General features: G+C 43.4%; 1 protein-coding gene across 1 annotated transcript in view; it reads left to right on the plus strand.

Moving 5' to 3' along the window:
• Positions 1 to 22747, plus strand: part of terb1 (telomere repeat binding bouquet formation protein 1) — a 173577-nt gene that overhangs the window by 74303 nt on the left and 76527 nt on the right. The window contains exons 14-15 of the mRNA XM_087996134.1: positions 3275 to 3642; positions 18324 to 18391. Of these exons, the coding sequence (XP_087852260.1) occupies positions 3275 to 3642; positions 18324 to 18391 (436 nt within the window). The remainder of the gene's footprint in view (positions 1 to 3274; positions 3643 to 18323; positions 18392 to 22747) is intronic.

The raw sequence follows: 22747 nt of genomic DNA on the forward strand, positions 1-22747 counted from the left end.
AGTTCCGTAACTGCTGAACACTGTAATACATTATTCATAGGCCATTCTTTAACAATGAAATAGGCAGTAGATAAAGCAGAGCTGCCATTTGGGTATCAAAATTAACATAAACCAGTTCTTTCACTTCCTTGATGTTCACGTACATTCATTTTGCAGCAGAATTCATTGGATATTGATCAGGAGGTGAAAGCCATGGCAAATGTTTCCTGCTTTGTCTGGAAGTGTGGAGATCAGTTGTGGTGCTATGACCAATATCATAGCCAAATCAGTAGAAAACATGGAGCTGAGTGATGCATTTAATCACTGCTGTGTGCGGAATGGGCAAGTGACCCATTTACAGTCAGTTCTGCTATAACGCGGTAGTTCCATTCTTGTACAAACCTGTGTTATAAGAAAATCACATAAATAGCAGCATCATTTAAATTAATGGGGTCAGAATCGCGTTATAACCAATGCACATTTTAAACTTAGCACTTTAGTGTTATGACACAGGGTAAACTCTCTTGCTTAATTTAAAGCCAGCAACACAGAAAAGATTTATCCTGTGAAGTCTGTGAAAATTCACTAGGCCAAGAACTAGTTAAAGTAAAAATTAACAACTTTATTTCTTAAAGTATAACAACTATTTACAATTCCTTCCTCAAACCTATCTTTTACCTTTCCTTCTATAATACTAGTCCAATAAAACTCCTGATTAAGATTTACAAAACAACACTTCTTATCTCAAAATCAGGCAGCTTTCGTTTTCTCTGAATTTTGGTCTTCCTTTCTTCTTCTTGGGGATTCTGCTTCACAGGTACCTTTTAAGAGAGCTATTTTTCAGGCAGTCATTTTACATGCTAATGGATTGGTAGTTCTCCTCTCAACTGTTCAATTTTCCCTAGTCTTATAACCACAAAGTATTGGATTGTGTCATTGGCTTTTAAGATTGTCAATATACTAAATTCAAACTTGATTGGTGTTTGGTATTTTTTGGTGTATAATTTAAACTGGTGGGCCTAATTCGAATCTGTTTTGTTGTTTCCAGGCAACCAGCAAAACAAAAAATAACTTGTAAAATGGTAGAAACCAATTTTCTGCCCTTTATTTTCTCAGGAAAAAGTAAAACGACAGAAAGTAGAGAAGTCCCCTGGGACAGATGGGATTTATCCGAGGCTTCTCTGGGAAGCTAGGGAGGAGATAGCAGAGCCTTTGGCTTTGATATTTGAGTCATCATTGTCTACAGGTTTAGTACCTGAGGACTAGAGGATTGCAAGTGTTGTGCCCTTGTTCAAGAAGGGCAGCAGAGATGACCCAGATAATTATAGACCAGTGAGCCTTACTTTTGTTGAAGGAAAGGTTTTGGAAAGGACAATAAGAGATAAGATTTATAATCATCTAGCAAGCAACAATTTGATTTCAGATAGTCAACATGGTTTCGTCAAGGGCAGGTCATGTCTCACAAACGTCATTGAGTTTTTTGAGAAGGTGACCAAGCATGTAGATAAGGGTAGAGCAGTTGAGATGGTATACATGGACTTCAGTAAAGCCTTTGATAAGGTTCCACATGGTAGGCTGATGGAGAAAATGCACAGGCATGGAATTGGGGGGTGATTTAGCAGTTTGGATTAGAAACTGGCTTTCTGAAAGAAGGCAGCGAGTGGTGGTTGATGGAAAATATTCAGTCTGGAGTCCAGTCACTAGTGGTGTGCCACAAGGATCTGTTTTGGGACCAATGCTGTTTGTCATTTTTATAAATGACTTAGACGCAGGCATAAGTGGATGGATTAGTAAATTTGCAGACGACACTAAAGTCGGTGGGCGGCACAGTGGTTAGCACTGCTGCCTCACAGCGCCAGAGACCCGGTTGAATTCCCGCCTCAGGCGACTCTCTGTGTGGAGTTTGCACATTCTCCCCGTGTCTGCGTGGGTTTCCTCCGGGTGCTCCGGTTTCCTCCCACAGTCCAAAAAATGTGCAGGTTAGGTGAATTGGCCATGCTAAATTGCCCGTAGTGTTAGGTGCAGGGGTAAATGTAGGGGAATGGGTCTGGGTGGGTGCGCTTCAGCGGGTCGGTGTGCACTTGTTGGGCCGAAGGGCCTGTTTCCACACTGTAATCTAATCTAATCATTTTTATAAATGACTTAGATGCAGGCATAGGTGGATGAATTAGTAAATTTGCAGACAACACTAAAGTCGATGGAGTAGTGGACAGTTTGGAAGAATGCTACAGGTTGCAGGGGGACTTGGATAAACTGCAGAATGGGCTGAGAGGTGGCAAATGGAGTTCAATGCAGCTAAATGTGAGGTGAGGCACTTGGGGAAGAATAACAGGAAGGCAGAGTATTGGGTCAATGGAAAGATTCTCGGTAGTATGGATGTGCAGAGGGATCTTGGAGTCCTTGTGCATAGATCTCTGAAAGTTGCCACCCAGGTGGATAGTGCTGTTAAGAAGGCATACGGTGTGTTAGGTTTCATTGGTAGAGGGACTGAGTTCCAGAACTGCAATATCATGGTGCAACTATACAAAACGCTGGTGCGGCCACACTTAGAATATTGTGTACAGTTCTGGTTGCCTCATTACAGGAAGGATGTGATAGCATTGGAAAAGGTGCAGAGAGATTTACCAGGATGTTGCCTGGTCAGGAGGGAAGGTCTTATGAGGAAAGGCTGAGAGACTTGGGTCTGTTCTCATTGGAAAGAAAAAGGCTAAGAGGGGGTTTGATAGAGACATACAAGATGATCAAAGGATTAGATAGGGTAGACAGTGAAAATCTTTTTCCTCGGCTGATGACGTCAGCTTGTACGAGGGGGCATAACTACAAATTGAGCGGTGATAGATTTAAGACAGATGTCAGAGGCAGATTCTTTACTCAGAGAGTGGTAAGAGCGTGGAATGCCCTACCTGCTAATGTAGTCAACTCAGCCATATTAGGGAGATTTAAACAATCCTTAGATAAGCACATGGATGATTTTGGGATAGTGTAGGGGGACGAGCTGAGAATAGTTCACAGGTCGGCACAACATTGAGGGCCAAATGTCCTGTTCTGCGCTGTATTGTTCTATGTTCTATCTTCTAAAGGTACAGTACACCCACATCTTCATAACATTAGAAACAGTGCACCCAGTTTGTCAATCATGTTATAATGAATTTGTGTTAACAAAATGTGCATTATAGCAGAACAACCTGTACACAGTGTACTCATTTTAAATTGTTATATACCTGTTAATTGAAAGCAAAACAAAAAATAACTTGTAAAATGGTAGAAACCAATTTTCTGCCCTTTATTTTCTCAGGAAAAAGTAAAACGACAGATATTTGTAGAAGATGATGTTTCACACGAAATACACAGAGTCAATAGAAATGCAGATCAGTTTGGGAATTCTGACAAATTGAGTTCTGATGCTGAAGCAAGGAATATGAATAGCCAGCAACACGATTTGCCCATTGGCCGTACATGCAGTGGTGGCCAAAGCATATCTCCTGACACACAGAACAGAAATAGAGTTCCAGAAATGGGCCAGCAACATGGTGAAAAGTCTTGGTCTGTGCAATGTGGAAAACCATCAAACCAGTCAATAACTGTACCTGAAGCTAAACTTCTAAGACAAAGTACATCAAGGGAAGAGCAGAAAACACAAGACAAGCTAGACTTTAAAAAGAGGTACAACATCTTTTTTGATACGTAAGTAGTGAAAAAAAGTGAATTGGTTTAAAGGATAAACAAAACACAAATGCTGGAAATACATGGCAAGTCAGTCAGCATCTGAAAAAGGTGGATTAATGTTTTTATGGGAATGTCCCTTCATGTCTATCAATGACTAAAACACCAAAACGCATGAGCTTCTGTTTGCAAAATGGCTGCCGCAATTCCTTACACAGCAGCAGTTTGATTTTATTAGCTGATTGTGGGGGTGGAGATCCTAGATAAATGCAGGAAGTTTAGCTATATTCATAACTGGCCACCAGGTGATGAGAGAGAGAGGATATCAGATTCCACTTACCTCCTGACAGTTCTTTGTCAATCCCATTTGATCCCCACAATATGGATTTTCACTGTGCTGTGCAGGCATTTTTACAATGTCAATTGACATCTAAAAGATTTTAAAAATCATTATTTCTACTTTGAATGACAAAGAACTTGCAAACAAACACATGGATGGCAATCCATCTCACAGACTTTGATTCCTCCATATCCTGCCTCTTTGTAAGTTCTGAGATTTAAGGTTCTTGTGCTTGAGATGTCAATTTTAGGATGATAAAAGAACATCAATTTAAACTATCATTCTCTTTTTCTTTAGCATCAATTACTCCAATAGTTGTCAGTGGAAAAGCTGATCCTCAATTGCCTGCTATACCATTAGTACAAACTAACTTGTCCAACTTTTATTTTGGTTTTTTGTTTTAGCTGGGTCCATAAGACCATAAGACATAGGAGTGGAAGTAAGGCCATTCGGCCCATCGAGTCCACTCCGCCATTCAATCATGGCTGATGCGCATTTCAGCTCCACTTACCAGCGTTCTCCCCGTAGCCCTTAATTCCTCTAGACAACAAGAATCTATCAATCTCGGCCTTGAAGACATTTAGCGTCCCGGCTTCCACTGCACTCCGTGGCAATGAATTCCACAGGCCCACCACTCTCTGGCTGAAGAAATGTCTCCGCATTTCTGTTCTGAAATGACCCCCTCTAATTCTAAGGCTGTGTCCACGGGTCCTAGTCTCCTCGTCTAACGGAAACAATTTCCTACAATCCACCTTTTCCAAGCCATGTATTATTTTGTACGTCTCTATTAAGTCTCCCCTTAATCTTCTAAACTCCAACGAATACAATCCCAGTATCCTCAGCCGTTCCTCATATGTTAGACCTGTCATTCCAGGGATCATCCGTGTGAATCTCCGCTGGACACGTTCCAGTGCCAGTATGTCCTTCCTGAGGTGTGGGGACCAAAACTGGACACAGTACTCCAAATGGGGCCTAACCAGAGCTTTATAAAGTCTTAGTAGTACATCTCTGCTTTTATATTCCAACCCTCTTGAGATAAGAGACAACATTGCATTCGCTTTCTTAATCACAGACTCAACCTGCATGTTTACCTTTAGAGAATCCTCGACTAGCACTCCCAGATCCCTTTGTGCTTTGGCTTTATTAATCTTCTCACCATTTAGAAAGTAGTCTATGCTTTTATTCTTTTTGCCAAAGTGCAAGACCTCGCACTTGCTCACGTTAAATTCCATCAGCCATTTCCTGGACCACTCTCCCAACCTGTCTAGATCCTTCTGCAGCCTCCCCACTTCCTCAGTACTACCTGCCTGTCCACCTAACTTCGTATCATCGGCAAACTTCGCTAGAATGCCCTCGGTTCCCTCATCCAAATCATTAATATATAATGCGAACAGCTGTGGCCCCAGCACCGAACCCTGCGGGACACCGCTCGTCACCGGCTGCCATTCTGAAAAAGAACCTTTTATCCCAACTCTCTGCCTTCTGTTAGACAGCCAATCCTCAATCCATCCCAGCAGCTCACCTCGAACACCATGGGCCCTCACCTTGCTCAGCAGCCTCCCGTGTGGCACCTTATCAAAGGCCTTTTGAAAGTCTAGATAGACCACATCCACTGGATTTCCCTGGTCTAACCTACTTGTTACCTCTTCAAAAAATTCCAACAGGTTTGTCAGGCATGACCTCCCTTTACTAAAGTTGAAACTTTATTGCTGGAACAGCACAGCAGGTCAGGCAGCATCCAGGGAACAGGAGATTCGACGTTTCGGGCACAGGCCCTTCTTCAGGATTCCTGAAGAAGGGCCTGTGCCCGAAACGTCGAATCTCCTGTTCCCTGGATGCTGCCTGACCTGCTGTGCTGTTCCAGCAATAAAGTTTCAACTTTGATCTCCAGCATCTGCAGACCTCACTTTCTCCCTTTACTAAATCCATGTTGACTTGTTCTAATCAGACTCTGCTCTTCCAAGAATTTAGAAAACCTCATCCTTAATGATGGATTCTAGAATTTTACCAACAACCGAGGTTAAGCTGATTGGCCTATAATTTTCCATCTTTTGCCTTGATCCTTTCTTGAACAAGGGGGTTACAACAGCCATCTTCCAATCATCCGGGACCTTTCCTGACTCCAGTGACTCTTGAAAGATCTCAACCAATGCCTCTGCTATTTCCTCAGCCACCTCTCTCAGAACTCTAGGGTGTATCCCATCGGGGCCAGGAGATTTATCAATTTTAAGATTTTTTAACTTTTCTAGCGCTATCTCTTTCGTAATGGCAACCATACTCAACTCAGCCCCGTGACACCCTTTAATTTTTGGGATATTACTCATGTCTTCCACTGTAAAAACTGACGCAAAGTACTTGTTAAGTTCTCCTGCTATTTCCTTATCTCCCATCACTAGGCTTCCTGCATCAGTTTGAAGTGGCCCAATGTCTACTTTTGCCTGTCGTTTGTTTCTTATGTACTGAAAGAAACTTTTAGTATTATTTCTAATATTACTGGCTAGCCTACCTTCATATTTGATCCTCTCATTTCTTATTACACTCTTTGTTATCCTCTATTTGCTTTTGTATCCTTCCCAATCTTCTGATTTCCCACTGTTCTTAGCCACTTTATAGGATCTCTCTTTTTCTTTAATACATTTCCTGACTTCCTTTGTCAGCCAAGGTTGTCTAATCCCTCCCCGGTTAATCTTTCTTTTCTTGGGAATGAACCTCTGTACAGTGTCCTCAATTATACCTACAAACTCCTGCCATTTTTGCTCTACTGTCTTCCCGGTTAGCCTCTGCTTCCAGTCTATTTTAGTCAGTTCCTCTCTCATGCCCTCATAATTACCTTTATTCAACTGTAACACCATTACATCCGATTTTGCCTTCTCCCTTTCAAACTCCAGACTGAACTCTACCATATTATGGTCGCTACTTCCTAAGGGTTCCCTTACTTGAGATATCTCAAGATAATCATAGATGAAGAAGGCCCAACATTTAACTTTTCTTAGTTCATGCATCCAAAAGGACCTTGAAATTTATCACTAATGCAACATTCGATTGTTTCTTCACTAATTCCACAGTTTCACCCTAGTCGCTTCTTCAGAATCCATTTGATGTGTTAATCAATCTTTGTGTGCAGAACTTACAATAATTTGTCCTTACTAATTTGAACTCACCATACTTTGTCAATTAGGTCTGATTTGTTTTTACATTTATAGTTATTATGCCATTTTAATAATAACAAGAAAGCAAAACAATAAGTATGCAGTGTCCCATAAACACTGTCATGCCTAAGACTTGGAATTTTAGGTTTATTTTGCAGCTAGTGTTTTTTTTTGGAAGTCCCCAAAACTTTAGATTAGTTTTAGATCAGACCTCTCGTCTTAATTTGAATCCTTTTTTTGTTCAGAATGATTGGCTATTTTTTCCGCTTATGATTTTCTGATTGCTGGAGGTATTGATTCCCCCAAATGGATAAAAATAAAGAGTATCTACCTTGCCAAACAGTGTACCTGCATATCATCCCTAATCTTTGTCTTCTGCTGCTTAGACAATGTCCTAACTAGGTCAATACTTTACCTTAATTTCATGCACTTCAACTTTAGTTAGCATTTATCAAATGCCTTCTGGAGACACACAAGATTGCTACTACATCCACAAGCATCCACTCACTTCACGCCGGATGCTCAGGAACAGTGGTATGTGCTGTCTACAAGATGCACTGCAGAAATTCATCAAAGATTCTCAGACAGTACCTTCCAAATCCATGACTACTCCCATCTAGAAGGATAAGGGCAGCAGATATATAGGAACATCACCAACCTCATGTTCCCCTCCAAGCCTGACTTGGAAATATATCGCTGTTCCTTCACTGTCTGTTGCTCCAAAATCCTGGAATTCCATTCCCAATGGCATTGTGGATCAATCCACAGTAGATGAATGCGGTGAGTTAAAATGGCAGCTCACCACCACTTCTCAAGGTCAACCAGAGACGGGCAATAAATGCTAGCCAGCAATGCTCAGATTCCACAATTGAGTAGAAAAAAAGATACATCCAAGGATGGCATAATGGCACAGTGATTATCACTATGCACTGTGGACATTCTATGATCTGAATAATACTCATTGTCATTCACCTTACCATCATGTCAGTCATGTATTCAGGCATGGTCTAACCTTTATAAATTCACATAGGCTTTTTAATCAACTAAAATGTTTCAAAGTGCTCAGTCACCATATCTTTATTTATGGACTTCTAGTAATTTCTAGCCAAGAATTCTTAGGCTAACTGACTACAATTCCTTGGTTCTTTGCGGCTACGAAATAATGAAGGATATACACAATTTGCCAATTTTACAAAATAGTTTCTGAGTCAAGAGACCTTTCAACAAAGAACAAAGAAAATTTACAGCCCAGGAACAGATCCTTCGGCCCTCCAAGCCTTAGCCGATCCAAATCCACTGTCTAAACCTATCGCCCAATTCCTAAGCATCTGCACCCCTCTGTCCCCCACCTACTCATGCATCTGTCCAGACGTACCTTAAATGAATCTACCGTGCCTACCTTTACTACCTTTGCTGGCAACGTGTTCCAGGCACCTACCACCCTCTGTGTAAAGTACTTTCTGCGTGTATCCCCCTTAAACTTTTCACCTCTCACCTTGAACGTGTGACATCTCATAATTAAATCCTCACCCTGGGAAAAAGCTTATCTCTATCCACCCTGCACATACCCTTCATGATTTTGTAGACCTCAATCAGGTCCCCCCTCAATCTCCTTTTTTCTAATGAAAACAATCCTAACCTACTCAACCTCTCTTCATAGCTAGCACCTTCCACACCAGGCAACATCCTCATAAACATTATCTGCACCCTCTCCAAAGTGTCCACATCCTTTTGGTAATGTGGCGACCAGAACTGTACACAGTATTCTAAAAGCGGCCGAACTTTGGAAGATTATAGTTAGATCATCTGCAAACCCAATTTAAAACTCCATGATGGAACATAGCTGCTCTTGCAAATTAGTAAATATTCAGTGGCATTATTCTTTTAATTGCTCATTTGCTTACCTTGATTTTGGAAAGTCACTGTTTCCAATTTAATTTTGCAGTCTTTGGCATCATTTGCTTGCTGAAGTCTTTTTCTATTGAAGATATACCTGCAAAGTAAAAATTTAGCATGCATAGATTTTCTTAGACTCATTGAAAATGTCACCATTATCAATTTCCAAAATATAGGACTCGGGTTAGGGTTTCCCCAACATTGAAATTGACTGTCAATTTAAGATACAAGATATGGGAAAATAAATTTTCATTCATCCCAGTGAGTCTTCTCCACTGTTCAGTGACATCATGGTTGAAATGATAATTCTTAACTCTACTTTCCTGCCTTTTCCTTATAATCATTGATTCCCTTACTGATTAAAAATCTGTATATTTCAGCCTTGAATATACTTCACAACCCAAACTCTTCAGCTCTGTACATAATTTCACAGATTCACTGTTGTCTGAGAGAGGAAATTCCCCCTACTTTCTTTCTTAAATGCAGCATGGATAATAATCCAGACATTATAATCCTTTAGCTTCTGTTTGTTAATTTAGCTCTCAGTCCCTGTACTCTACAACAGGACTTCTTGCCTACCATTATTGATCCCAACAGATCATGATGACTGGATCCTCTCCTTTTTCTCTGATATCCTTCTAAGCTGGTTCACGCTGACCATTACCTTGGCATCAGTTAGGCAACATACCTTGTGGGACTCAAGGACACACAAGTGCAGAAAAATAAATCTCAGAAAATAATTGTATAAACTTGTAGAACCTGGTGCCAGACCACAATGAGTTTACATATAGATAGAATCACAGAGGTGTACAGCATGAAAACAGACACTTCAGTCCAACCAGTTCATGCTGACCAACTATCCTAATTTAATCTAGTCCCATTTGCCAGCACTTGGCCCATATCACTCTAAACTCTTCCTATTCATATACATCCATATGCCTTTTAAATGTTGTAATTGTACCAACCTCCACCACTTCCTGTGGCAGCTCATTCCATATACAATAGACAATAGGTGCAGGAGTAGGCCATTCAGCCCTTCGAGCCTGCACCGCCATTCAATATATTCATGGCTGATCATTCCTAATCAGTATCCTGTTCCTGCCTTATCTCCATAACCCTTGATTCCACTATCTTTGAGAGCTATCCAACTCCTTCTTAAATGAATCCAGAGATTGGGCCTCCACTGCCCTCTGGGGCAGAGCATTCCACACAGCCACCACTCTCTGGGTGAAGAAGTTTCTCCTGAGCTCTGTCCTAAATGGTCTACCCCATATTTTTAAGCACTACCCTCTGTGTTCTGTGTGAAAAAGTTGCCCCTTAGGTCCCTTTTAAATCTTTCCCGTCTCACCCTAAACCTATGCTGTCTAGTTCTGGACTCCCCCAACCCAGGGAAAAGACCTTGTAAATTTACCCTATCTATGCACCTCATGATTTTATAAAACTCTATAAGGTCATCCCTCAGCCTCTGACACTTCAGGGAAAATAGCCCAAACCTTCAGCATCTCCCTATAGCTCAAACCTTCCAATCTTGGAAACATTCTTGGAAATCTTTTCTGAACATTTCCAAGTTTCATAATATCCTTCCTATAGAAGGGACAACAGAATTTCAAATAATATTCCAAAAGTGGCCGAATCAATGTCCTGTACAGCCGCACCATGACATCCCATCTCCTATACTCAGTGTTCTGACCAATAAAGAAAATATACTAAACCCCTTCTTCACTATCCTATCTACCTGCGACGCCACTTTCAAGGAATTATGAACCTGCAGTCCAAAGTCTCTTTGTTCAGCAACACTCCTCAGGACCTTACCATTAATTGTAAAAATCCTGCCCTGATTTGCCTTTCCAAAATGCAGCACCTCACGTTTATCTAAATTTACTCCATCTGCTACTCCCTGGCCCATTAACCCATCTATCAAGATCCCATTGTATTCTGTGGTAACCTTCTTTGCTCTCCATTACACCTCCAATTTTGGTGTCATCTGCAAACTATACCTCCGAAGTTCGCATCCAAATCATTTATATAAATGACAAAAAGCAGTGGACCCAGCACCGATCCTTGTGGTACATCTCCAGTCTGTAAAGCGACCCCCCACCACCACCCTCTGTCTTCTACCTTTGAGTCAGTTCTGTATCCAAATGGCTACTTCTCCCTGTATTCCGCGAGATCTAACCTTGCTAACCAGTCTCCCTGAGGAACCTTGTCGAATGCCTTACTGAAGCCATATAGGCTGAAGTGGGTACCGCAGATGCTGGAGATTAGAGCTAAGATTAGAGTGGTGCTGGAAAAGCACAGCAGGTCAGACAGCATCCGAGGAGCAGGAGAATCAGCATTTCAGGCAAAAGCCCTTCATCAAGAATGAGGCTGGGAACCTCGAGGGTGGAGAGACAAATGGGGAGGATATGGGGCTGGGGGGAAGGTAGCTGGGAATGCAATAGGTGGATGGAGGTGGGGGTCAAGATGATAGGTCGGAGAGGAGGGTGGAGCGGATAGGTGGGAAGGAAGATTGACAGGTGGGTCAGGCCATGAGGGCAGTGCTGAGCTGGAAGTTTGGAACTGGGGTAAGGTGGGGGGAGGAGAAATGAAGAAACTGGTGAAGTCCACATTGATGCCCTGGGGTTGAAGTGTTTCGAGGCAGAAGATGAGGCGTTCTTCTTCCAGGCATCGGATGGTGAGGGAGTGGCGGTGAAGGAGGCCCAGGAACTGCATGTCCTTGGCAGAGTGGGAGGGGAAGTTGAAATGTTGGGCCACGGAGCAGTGGGGTTGATTGGTGTGGATGTCCTGGAGTTGTTCTCTGAAGCGCTCTGTGAAAAGGCTTCTGGTCTCCCCAATGTAGAGGAGAGTTCGGGAACCACATAGTTCAGGAACTCCGCACCATCCAATTCTACCTCCTACCCAAGATCCACAAGCCTGACTACTTCGGCTGACCCATCGTCTCACCTACGTCTACCCCATCATATTCATCTCCATCTACCTCGATACTGTCCTATCACTCCTGGTCTAGGAACTCCCCACATACATTCGGGACACCACCAACGTCCTCCACCTCCTCCAAGACTTCCGTTTCCCCAGCCCCCAACGCCTCATCTTCACCATGAACATCCAGTCCTTCTACACTCCATCTGCCATGACCAGGGCCTTCAAGTCCTCCATTTCTTCCTCTCCCGACATCCCCACCCATACCCTTCCACTGACACTCTTATTCGTTTAGCTGAACTGGTCCTCACCCTCAACAATTTCTCCTTCGAAACCTCCCACTTCCTCCAAATGAAAGGGGTAGCCATGGGCACCCGCATGGGCCCCAGCATGCCTATGTCTTTGTTGGCTACGTGGAACAAGCCATCTTCCAGAGTTACATTGGCACCATTCCACACCATTTCCTCCGCCACATTGATGACTGCATCAGCGGCAGCTCGTACTCCCAAGAGGAAGTTGAACAGTTCATCAACTTCACCAACACATTCCACCCTGACCTTAAATTCACCTGGACCATCTCTGACACCTCCCTCCCCTACCTGGACCTCTCCATCTCCACCAACACGACACTGACATTTTTTACAAATCCACCAACTCCCACAGCTACCTGGATTACATCTCATTCCACCCTGCCTCATGCAAAAATGTTATCCCGTATTCCTATCTGCTTTCTGCAAAGACCGTTCCTTCCGCAACTGCCTGGTCAGGTCCACACCCCTCTAACTACCCACCCTCCCCTCCGGGCACCTTCCCCTGCCACCACAGAAACTGCAAAACTTGTGCCCACACCTCCACCCTCACCTCTGTCCAAGGCCCCAACAGAGCCTTTCACATCCATCAAAGTTTCACCTGCACTTCCACACGTCATTTCTTATATCCGCTGCTCCTGATGTGGTCTCCTTTATGTTGGGGAGACTGTATGCCTATTCGCAGAGCGCTTCAGAGAACATCTCCGGGACACCCGCACCAATCAACCCCACCACCCCGTGGCCAAACATTTCAACTTCCCCTCCCACTCCGCCAAAGACATGCAGGTCCTGGGCCTTCTCCATCGCCACTCCCTCACCACCTGATGCCTGGAGGAAGAATGCTTCATCTTCTGCCTCGAGACCCTTCAACTCCATGGCATCAATGTGGACTTCACCAGTTTCCACCATTCCCCTCCCCCACCTTACCCCAGTTCCAACCTTCCAGCTCAGCACCGTCCTCATGACCTGTCCTACCTGTCAATCCTCCTTCCCACCTATCCGCTCCACCCTCCTCTCTGACCTATCACCTTGACCCCCACCTCCATCCACCTATTGCACTCTAGCTACCTTCTCCACAGCCCCACCCGCCTCCCATTTATCTCTCCACCTCCAAGGCTCCCAGCCTCATTCCTGATGAAGGGCTTTTGCCCGAAACGTTGATTTTCCTGCTCTTCGGATGCTACCTGACCTGCTGTGCTTTTCCAGCACCACTCTAATCTTGATTGAAGTCCAAATAGGTCCCGACCACTGCTCTGCCCTCACCAATCCACTTTTGTAGCTTCTTCAAAAAACTCAATCAAGTTCGTGAGACACGATTTACCACGCACAAAGTCATGTTGACCATCCCTAATCAGCCCTTGCCTATCCAAATACATGTAAATCCTGTCCCTCAGGATTCCTCCAACGACTTGCCCACCACTGATGTCAGGCTCACCGGTCTGTAGTTCCCTGGCCTTTCCTTACCAACTTTCTTAAATAGTGGCACCACGTTAGCTGACCTCCAGTCTTCTGGCCCCTCACCTGTCACTGTTGCTGATGCAAATATCTCAGCAAGTGACCCAGCAATCACTTCCCTAGCTTCCTACAGAGGTCGCGGGTGCACTTGGTCAGGTCCTGGGGATTTATCCACTTTTATGTGTTTTAAGATATCCAGCACCTCCTCCTCTGTAATATGGACATTTTTCAGGATGTCACCATCAATTTCTCAACATTCTATGTCTTCCATGTCCTTCTCCACACTAAACACTGATACAAAATACTCGGTTAGTATCTCCCCTATCTCCTGCAATTTCACACATAGGCTATCTTGCTGATCTTTCAGGTGTCCTATTCTCTCCCTAGTTATCCTTTGTCCTTCATATATTTATACAATCCCTTTGGATTCTCCTTAACCCTATTTGCCAAAGCTATCTCATGTCTCCGTTTTGCCGTCCTGATTTCCCTCTGAAAGATGAGGTACTGGGCTAATGGTCGGATACTTGGTAGTGTGGATGAGCAGAGGGATCTTGGTGTCCATGTACACAGATCTTTGAAAGTTGCCACCAGGTAAATACTGCGGTGAAGAAGGCTTTTATTGGTAGAGGAATTGAGTTCCGGAGTCCTGAGATCATGTTGCAGTTGTATAAGACTCTGGTGCAGCCGCATCTGGAGTATTGTGTGCAGTTTTGGTCGCCATACTATAGGAAGGATGTGGAGGCACTGGAACGGGTGCAGAGGAGGTTTACCAGGATGTTGCCTGATATGGTAGGAAGATCGTATGAGGAAAGGCTGAGGCACTTGGGGTTGTTTTCATTGGAGAAAAGAAGGTTTAGGGGTGACTTGATGGAGGTGTACAAGATGATTAGGGGTTTAGATAGGGTTGACCGTGAGAACCTTTTTCCACGTATGGAGTCAGCTATTATGAGGGGGCATGGCTTTAAATTTAGGGGTGGTAGGTATAGGACAGATGTTAGGGGTAGGTTCTTTACTCAGCGAGTCGTGAGTTCATGGAATGCCCTGCCAGTAGCAGTGGTGGACTCTCCCTCTTTATGGGCATTTAAGCGGGCATTGGATAGGCATATGGAGGATAGTGGGCTAGTGTAGGTTAGGTGGGCTTGGATTGGCGCAACATCGAGGGCCAAAGGGCCTGTACTGCGCTGTATTCTTCTATGTTCTATGTAACTATACTCCTACTGCCTTTATACTCTTCAAACAATTCACTCGATCTCTTGTACACACAAATTTTCCTGTACACGCTTAACAAATTCCTCTCCATCTAAACCCTTAACACAATGGCAGTCCTAGTCTATGTTTGGAAAGTTAAAATCCCCTACCAATACCACCTTATTATTCTTATAGATAATTCTTACAGATCGTACAAATTTGTTTCTCAATTTCCTACTGATTATTGGGGAGTCTATCGTACAATCTCAGTAAGGTGATCATCCCTTTCTTGTTTCTCAGTTCCACCCAAATTCCCCAGACATATTCCCAGGAATATCATCCCTCACTACAGCTGTAATGTTATCCCTTATCAAAAACACCACTTCCCCTCCTCTCTTGCCTCCCCTTTCTATCTTTCCGATGGCATTTGTATCCTGGAACATTAAGCTGTCCATTGCTGAGCCACATCTCTGTAATTGCTATGAAATCCCATGTTCCTAACCATACCCTGAGTTCATCTGCCTTCCTTGTTAGGCCTCTAACATTGAAATAAATGCAGTTTAATTTATCAATCCTCCTTCATTCTCTGTTTTACTCCTACCTGCCCTGACTGTTTGACTTGATCTTTTTCCCAACTGTACCAGTCTCAGACTGATCTCTTTCTTCACTATCCCCTGGGTCCTACCCCCCTCCCACCTTACGAGTTCAAATCCTCCCAAGCAGCTTTAGCAAATCTCCCTACAAGTATAGTAGTCTCCTTCTAATTCAAGTGCAATACATCCTTCTTATACAGGTCAGTTCTACCCCGGAAGAGATTCAATTATCCAAAAGTGTGAACCCTTCTTCCCTGCACCAGATCCTCAGCCACGTATTCATCTATTCTAACTTCCTATTCCTATCCTCACTAGCTCATAGTAACGGGAGTAATCTAGATATTACTAACCTTGAGGACCTGCTTTTTAAATTTCTGCCTAAATTCTTATATTTGCCCTTCAGAATCTCATCCTTTTTCCTTCCTGTGAAGTTAATTCCAATGTGTACAACATCCTCCTGCTCACTCCCCTTTGAGAATATTCTGCACTTTCCAGAGATAACCTTGATTCTGGCACCAGACAGGCAACACACCATTCTGATTTCTGGCTGTCGGCTGCAGAAATGTCTACCTGTGCCTCTGACTAGAGAGTCCCCTATCACAATACCCTCATACCCTCATTACATTAGAGCCGGTCTTGGTACCGGCTGTTCATGCTACAATCCCATGAGAGTGCATCATCCCCTACATCTTCCAACACAGTATACTAGTTTGAGATGGGGATAGCCACAGGAGACTCCTACACTACGTGCCTCCCTCTCCTACCTTTCCTGGCAGTAACCCATCTGCCTGCCTGTATCTGTTTTTTCGTCCTTCCTATAACTGCCATGCATCACACCCCCTAACTTCTATAAATTCCTCATTGCCCCTAACTGCCGCGCCAACCGATCCATGCTATTTGATAAGATTTGCAACCAAACACACTTACTGTAGACATAATCATCAGTAACTTGGAAATTCTCCCTAATGTCCCTTAGGGCAATCTTTGCACTTTAACAATCTACAGACCCAGAAAATAGCACAATCTTAGTGCTCTGAAAAACACTGCTCCAGGCTATTTTAGTACCTTTGTATTATATTTTCAAATGTTAATTAAGAGAGAGATCTCAGTAAAACATATAACCAAAAAGGACCCACTTTACTCACTACTAAAAAAAAGACAGCAAGGTTACACTTAAATACCATACACTTATCTGCTCCTGTGCTGTGAGATCTCCCACACAGGTTCCTTCAAGGTCAGCTGTGAATTTCATTGTTTGTTAATTTTTCTTAGACACAATCTGATGTCCAGAAATACTTGAACTCAAACAGCAAAGGCAATAGCTGTACAGATTCACTGCTGTCCAGATTAGAGTGGTGCTGGAAAAGCACAGCAGGTCAGGCATCATCCGAGGAGCAGGGAAATCGACGTTTCAGGCAAAGGCCCTTCATTAGGAGTAAAGGGCTTTTGCATTTTGGGAAAGCAAATCTTAGCAGGACTTATACACTTAATGGTAAGGTCCTAGGGAGTGTTGCTGAACAAAGAGACCTTGGAGTGCAGGTTCATAGCTTCTTGAAAGTGGATAGGATAGTGAAGAAGGCGTTTGGTATGCTTTCTTTTATTGGTCAGAGTATTGAGTACAGGATTCTGGATCAGTGGTGCTGGAAGAGCACAGCAATTCAGGCAGCATCCGAGGACAGGCAAAATCGACGTTTCGGGCAAAAGCCTTATTGAGTACAGGAGTTGGGAGGTCATGTTGCGGCTGTACAGGACATTGGTAAGGCCACTGTTGGAATATTGCGTGCAATTCTGGTCTCCTTCCTATCGGAAAGATGTTGTGAAACTTGAAAGGGTTTGGAAAAAATTTACAAGTATGTTGCCAGGGTTGGAGGATTTGAGCTATAGGGAGAGGCTGAGCAGGCTGGGGCTGTTTTCCCTGGAGTGTCGGAGGCTGAGGGGTGACGTTATAGAGGTTTACAAAATCATGAGGGGCATGGATAAGGTAAATAGGCAAAGTCATTTCCCTGGGGTGGGGGAGTCCAGAACTAGAGGGCATAGGTTTAGGGTGAGAGGGTAAAGATATAAAAGAGACCTACGGGGCAACGTTTTCACACAGAGGGTAGTACATGTATGGTATGAGCTGCCAGAGGATGTGGTAGAGGCTGGTACAATTGCAACATTTAAGAGGCATTTGGATGGGTAAATGAATAAGAAGGGTTTGGAGGGATATGGGCTGGGTGCTGGCAGGTGGGACTAGATTGGGTTGGGATATCTGGTTTGCATGGACGTGTTGGACCGAAGGGTCTGTTTCCATGCTGTACATCTCTATGACTCTACCTGCAGTCCTCACTTTTGCCTAGGTTCACTGCTGTGTCAGACAGCAGTGTAGGTTGGTTTCTTTCTCTCTCTCTCTCTCTCTCTCTCACTGACCATGTGGTCCCTACCTTTGTCTCTCTTCCTCCTTTTTAAAGTGCTGTTATTTTGATCTTTTTTCCCCAAAGTTCCAAAACAGTGCAACAGCTTATAAAACAGAAATTATTGCTCCTGGAATTTGAGGAAATCAGCTCCAACACTGAAAATACCTCAAAAAAAGGAGCAGCTCTTATAGCCACAATTTTTTCCTGTCCTCCATCTTGGATTATCCAGAATATGAGAGGAAGTTGATACAAAAGTTTGACAATAATGTGACAAGAGGAAGTAAAATGGAGTAGGCAGGAAAATTATTTAATAAACAAATCCAGTAAATTTCTTTTTACCTTTATAAGACTGTTACTATTTACTATATTACTATTTTGGTTTTGCAACCCATGTTAAATATTACTGTGTTTCATTTTTTATTTCTTTCTTGCCATAGAGTCATAGATGACACCTTCAAAAGACCTGCTCCAAACAGGAGAAAGAGAAGCAAACAGACCTGCAAAGGTGTGTAGTTTAACTATCTGTCATTATCAAGCTATTTTAGATGAAGGAACCAATTTCAAATGCACTCCCCAACTAAATAGTAATACATTTAATATGATACTTTATAATTATACAGACATAAATAAATTGCAGGAATAAATTGGTACAGTATAATTTAGACGCGGGAGGTTTGTGATTATCAATTTATTTTTTTGCTGTCTCCCTGTGACTCCACTTTCAGAGAACTGTGAACCTGAACTCCAAGATCCTTCTGTTCCACTACACACCTTGAGGCCTTACCACTCACCATGAAACTCCTACCTTGATTTGATTTTACAAATGCAAGACCTCACACTTATTTATATTAAACTCCATTTGCCATTTCTCGGCCCACTCTCCCCCTGCTGCAATCTTTGATAACTTTTCTCACTGTCCACAATACTGCCTATTTTAGTGTCATCTGTAAACTTACTAATCATGCTTTGTACATTCTCATCCAAATCATTGATGTAGATAACAAACAATAATGGGTCTAGCACCGACCCCTAAGGTGCTCCACTAGTCACAGGCCTACAGTCCAACAAGCATCCTTCCACGATTACCCCCTGCTTCCTATCATCAAACCAATTGTGTATCCAATTTGCTATCTTGCCCTGAATTCCATGCGAACTAACCTTCCAGAGCAGGCTACCATGTGGAACCTTATCAAAGGCCTTACTGAAATCCGGGGAGACTCTGTCTACTGCCCTGCCCTCGTCACCCTTCCTGGTCACTTCATCAAAGAACTCTAACAAACTTGTGAGGCATGATCTCCCATGCTCCCATGCTGACTACTCCTAATCAAACCCTGTCTTTCCAAATGCATGTATATCTTATCCCTCAGAATCTTCTCAAGTAACAGATGTTGCGCTTGCTGGTCTGTAGTTCCCAGGCTTTTCTTTGCTATCCATCTTGAATAATGGCAGAACATTCGCTATCCTCCAGTATTCCGGGACCTCATCCATGACTAACAATGATGCAAAAATATCAGCCAGGGCCCCCGCAATTTCTTGTCTAGACTCTTGCAGTGTTCCTGGATATATCTGGTCAGGACCAGGAGATTTTTCCACCTTCGTACATTCTAATACATTCAACACCTCCTGTACTGTGATATTGGCTGTCCCCAAGATATCATCATTAACTTCCCCAAGTTCTGAAGTCTTCATGTTTTTCTCCATGGTAGACAAAGGGGAGATATATTCATAATATAAAATACTGCATCTAAGGGTGTTTAATATTTTTAACAAAACCAATATTTGCTTACAGTGAAATGCGCCTTTTGCTTTCTTGCTAGTTATGACAGCCAGTCTACTCTGCCTTGCATGTGCTCCCAGTGAACTGACTAACTTCAAGCCCATCCTCAGTTGCCACATATTCACTTAATAGAACATTACGGCGCAGTACAGGCCCTTCGGCCCTCGATGTTGCGCCGCCCTGTCATACGAATCTGAAGCCCATCCCACCTACACTATTCCATGTACGTCCATATGCCTGTCCAATGACGACTTAAATGCACTTAAACTTGGCGAATCTACTACCGTTGCAGGCAAAGCATTCCATACCCTTACTACTCTCTGAGTAAAGAAACTACCTCTGACATCTGTCTTATACCTATCTCCCCTCACTTTAAAGTTGTGTCCCCGCGTGTTTGCTGTTCCCATACTTGGAAAAAAGCTCTCCCTGTCCACCCTATCTAACCCTCTGATTATCTTGTATGTCTCTATGAAGTCACCTCTCAACCTTCTTCTCTCTAATGAGAACAGCCTCAAGTCCCTCAGCCTTTCCTTGTAAGAGATTCCTTCCATACCAGGCAACATCCTAGTTAATCTCGTCTGCACCCTTTCCAAAGCTTCCACATCATTCTTATAATGCGGTGACCAGAACTGTACACAATACTCCAAGTGTGGCATTACCAGAGCTTTGTACAGCTGCAGCATAACCTCCTGGTTCCGGAACTCAATCCCTCTATTAATAAAGGCCAAAACACTGTATACCTTCTTAACAACCCTGTCAATCTGGGTGGCAACTTTCAGGGATCTGTGTACATGGACACCGAGATCTCTCTGCTCATCTGCACTCCCAAGAATCTTACCATTAGCTCAGTACTTTGCATTCCGATTACTCTGTTGTCCACATTAAACTCCATTTGCCACCTCTCAGCCCAGCTCTGCATCCTATGTATGTCTCTCTGCAACCTATTACATCCTTCGTCACATCCACAACTACATCCACAACTCCACCGACCTTAGTGTTGTCTGCAAATTTACTAACCCATCCTTCTAAGCCCTCATCGGGTTTATAAAAATGACGAACAGCAGTGGACCCAACAACGACCCTTGCGGTACACTGCTAGTAACTGGACACCAAGATGAACATGTACCATCAACTACAACCCTCTGTTTTCTTTCAGCAATCCAATTACTGATCCAAACTGCTATGTCTCCCACAATCCCATTCCTCTGCATTTTGTATAATAGCCTACTGTGGGGAACCTTATCGAACGCCTTGCTGAAATCCATGTACACCACATCAACCAGTTTACTCTCATCTACCGGTTTGGTCACTTTGTCAAAAAAGTCAATAAGATTCGTTAGGCATGACCTACCCTGATGCTTATAAATCCTATCTCTTATAACCTTTTCCAACACTTTACCAACAACTGAAGTGAGACTCACTGACTGTAATTACCAGGGTTGTCTCTACTACCCTTTTTGAACAAGGGAACCACATTTGCTATCCTCTAGTCCTCAGGCACTATTCCTGTAGACAATGATGATTTGAAGATCAATGCCAAAGGCTCGGCAATCTCTTCCCTTGCTTCCCAGAGGATCCTAGGATAGATCCCATCCGGCCCAGGGGACTTGTCTATTTTCACACTCTGTAGTATTTCTAATACCTCTTCCTTGTGAACCTCAATCTTTTCTAGTCTAGATGCAAGTATCTCTGTATCTTCCTCGCCAACATTTTCATTTTCTATAGTGAACACTGTCGAAAAATATTTATTTAGTGCTTCCCCTATCTCCACTGACTCCACACACAACTTCCCACTATTATCCTTGATTGGCCCTAATTTAACTCTCGTCATTCTTTTATTCCTGACATACCTATGGAAATCCTTAGTGTTAACCCTGATCCTATCCGCCAACAACTTCTCGTGTCTCCTCCTGGCTCTTCTGAGCTCTCTTTTTAGGTCTTTCCTGACTTCCTTGTAACCCTCAAGCACCCTAATTGAGTTTTCACATTTTGTCCTAACGTAAGCCTTCTTCTTCTTCTTGACCAGGGATTCCACTTCCTTAGCTGAAAATATGTTGCTGGAAAAGTGCAGCAGGTCAGGCAACATCCAAGGAGCAGGAAAATCGACGTTTCGGGCATGAGCTCTTCTTCAGGAATCACTTCCCAGAGGATCCTAGGATAGATCCCATCCGGCCTAGGGGACTTGCCACTTCCAATTCCTTAGCAAACCACGGCTCACATGTTCTGCATCTTCCTCCCTGCCTGACTTATCTAGGACACGCAGGAGCTTTTCCTTGAATAAGCTCCACATTTTTAATGTTCTCATCCCTGCAGTTTCCTTCCCCATTCTACGCTTCCTAAATCTTTCCTAATTGCATCGTAATTTCCCTTCCCCCAGCTGTAACTCTTGCTCGGTGGACTACACCTATCCCTTTCCATCAGTAAAGTAAACCTGACAGAATTGTGATCGCTGTCTCCAAAGTTCTCACCTACTTCCAAATCTAGCACCTGGCCAGGCTCGTTACCCAGTACTAAATCTAATGTGGCTTCGCCCCTTGTTGGCCTGTCTACATACTGTGTCAGGAAGCCCTCCTGCACACACTGGACAAAAACTGACCCATCTATAATACTTGTACTGTAGTGATCCCAGTCAATATTTAGATAGTTGAAGTCCCCCATGACAACTACCCTGCCTCTCTCTCTCCTATCGAGAATCATCTTTGCTATCCTTTCCTCTACATCTCTGGGACTATTCGGAGGCCTATAGAAAACTTCCAACAGGGTGACTTCTCCTTTCCTGTTTCTAACCTCAGCCCATACTACCTCAGTTAACGAGTCCCCAAACATCCTTTCTACAACTGTAATATTGTCCCTGATCAACAATGCCATACTTCCCCCTCTTTTACCATCTTCTGTGTTCTTACTGAAACATCTGAATCCCAGAACCTGCAACAGCCATTCCTGTCCCTGCTCTGTCCATGCCTCCATAATGGCCACTACATCGAAGTCCCAGGTTCCAACCCACGCTGCCAGTTCACCCACTTTATTTTGGATGCTCCTCGCGTTGAAGTACACACACTTCAATCCAGGTTCTTGCTTGCTAGT

This window comes from Chiloscyllium plagiosum, unplaced genomic scaffold, assembly GCF_037043375.1.
Source record: "Chiloscyllium plagiosum isolate Xiang-an unplaced genomic scaffold, Cpla_swu_hap1 HiC_scaffold_17, whole genome shotgun sequence".
NCBI classification, from domain to species: domain Eukaryota; kingdom Metazoa; phylum Chordata; class Chondrichthyes; order Orectolobiformes; family Hemiscylliidae; genus Chiloscyllium; species Chiloscyllium plagiosum.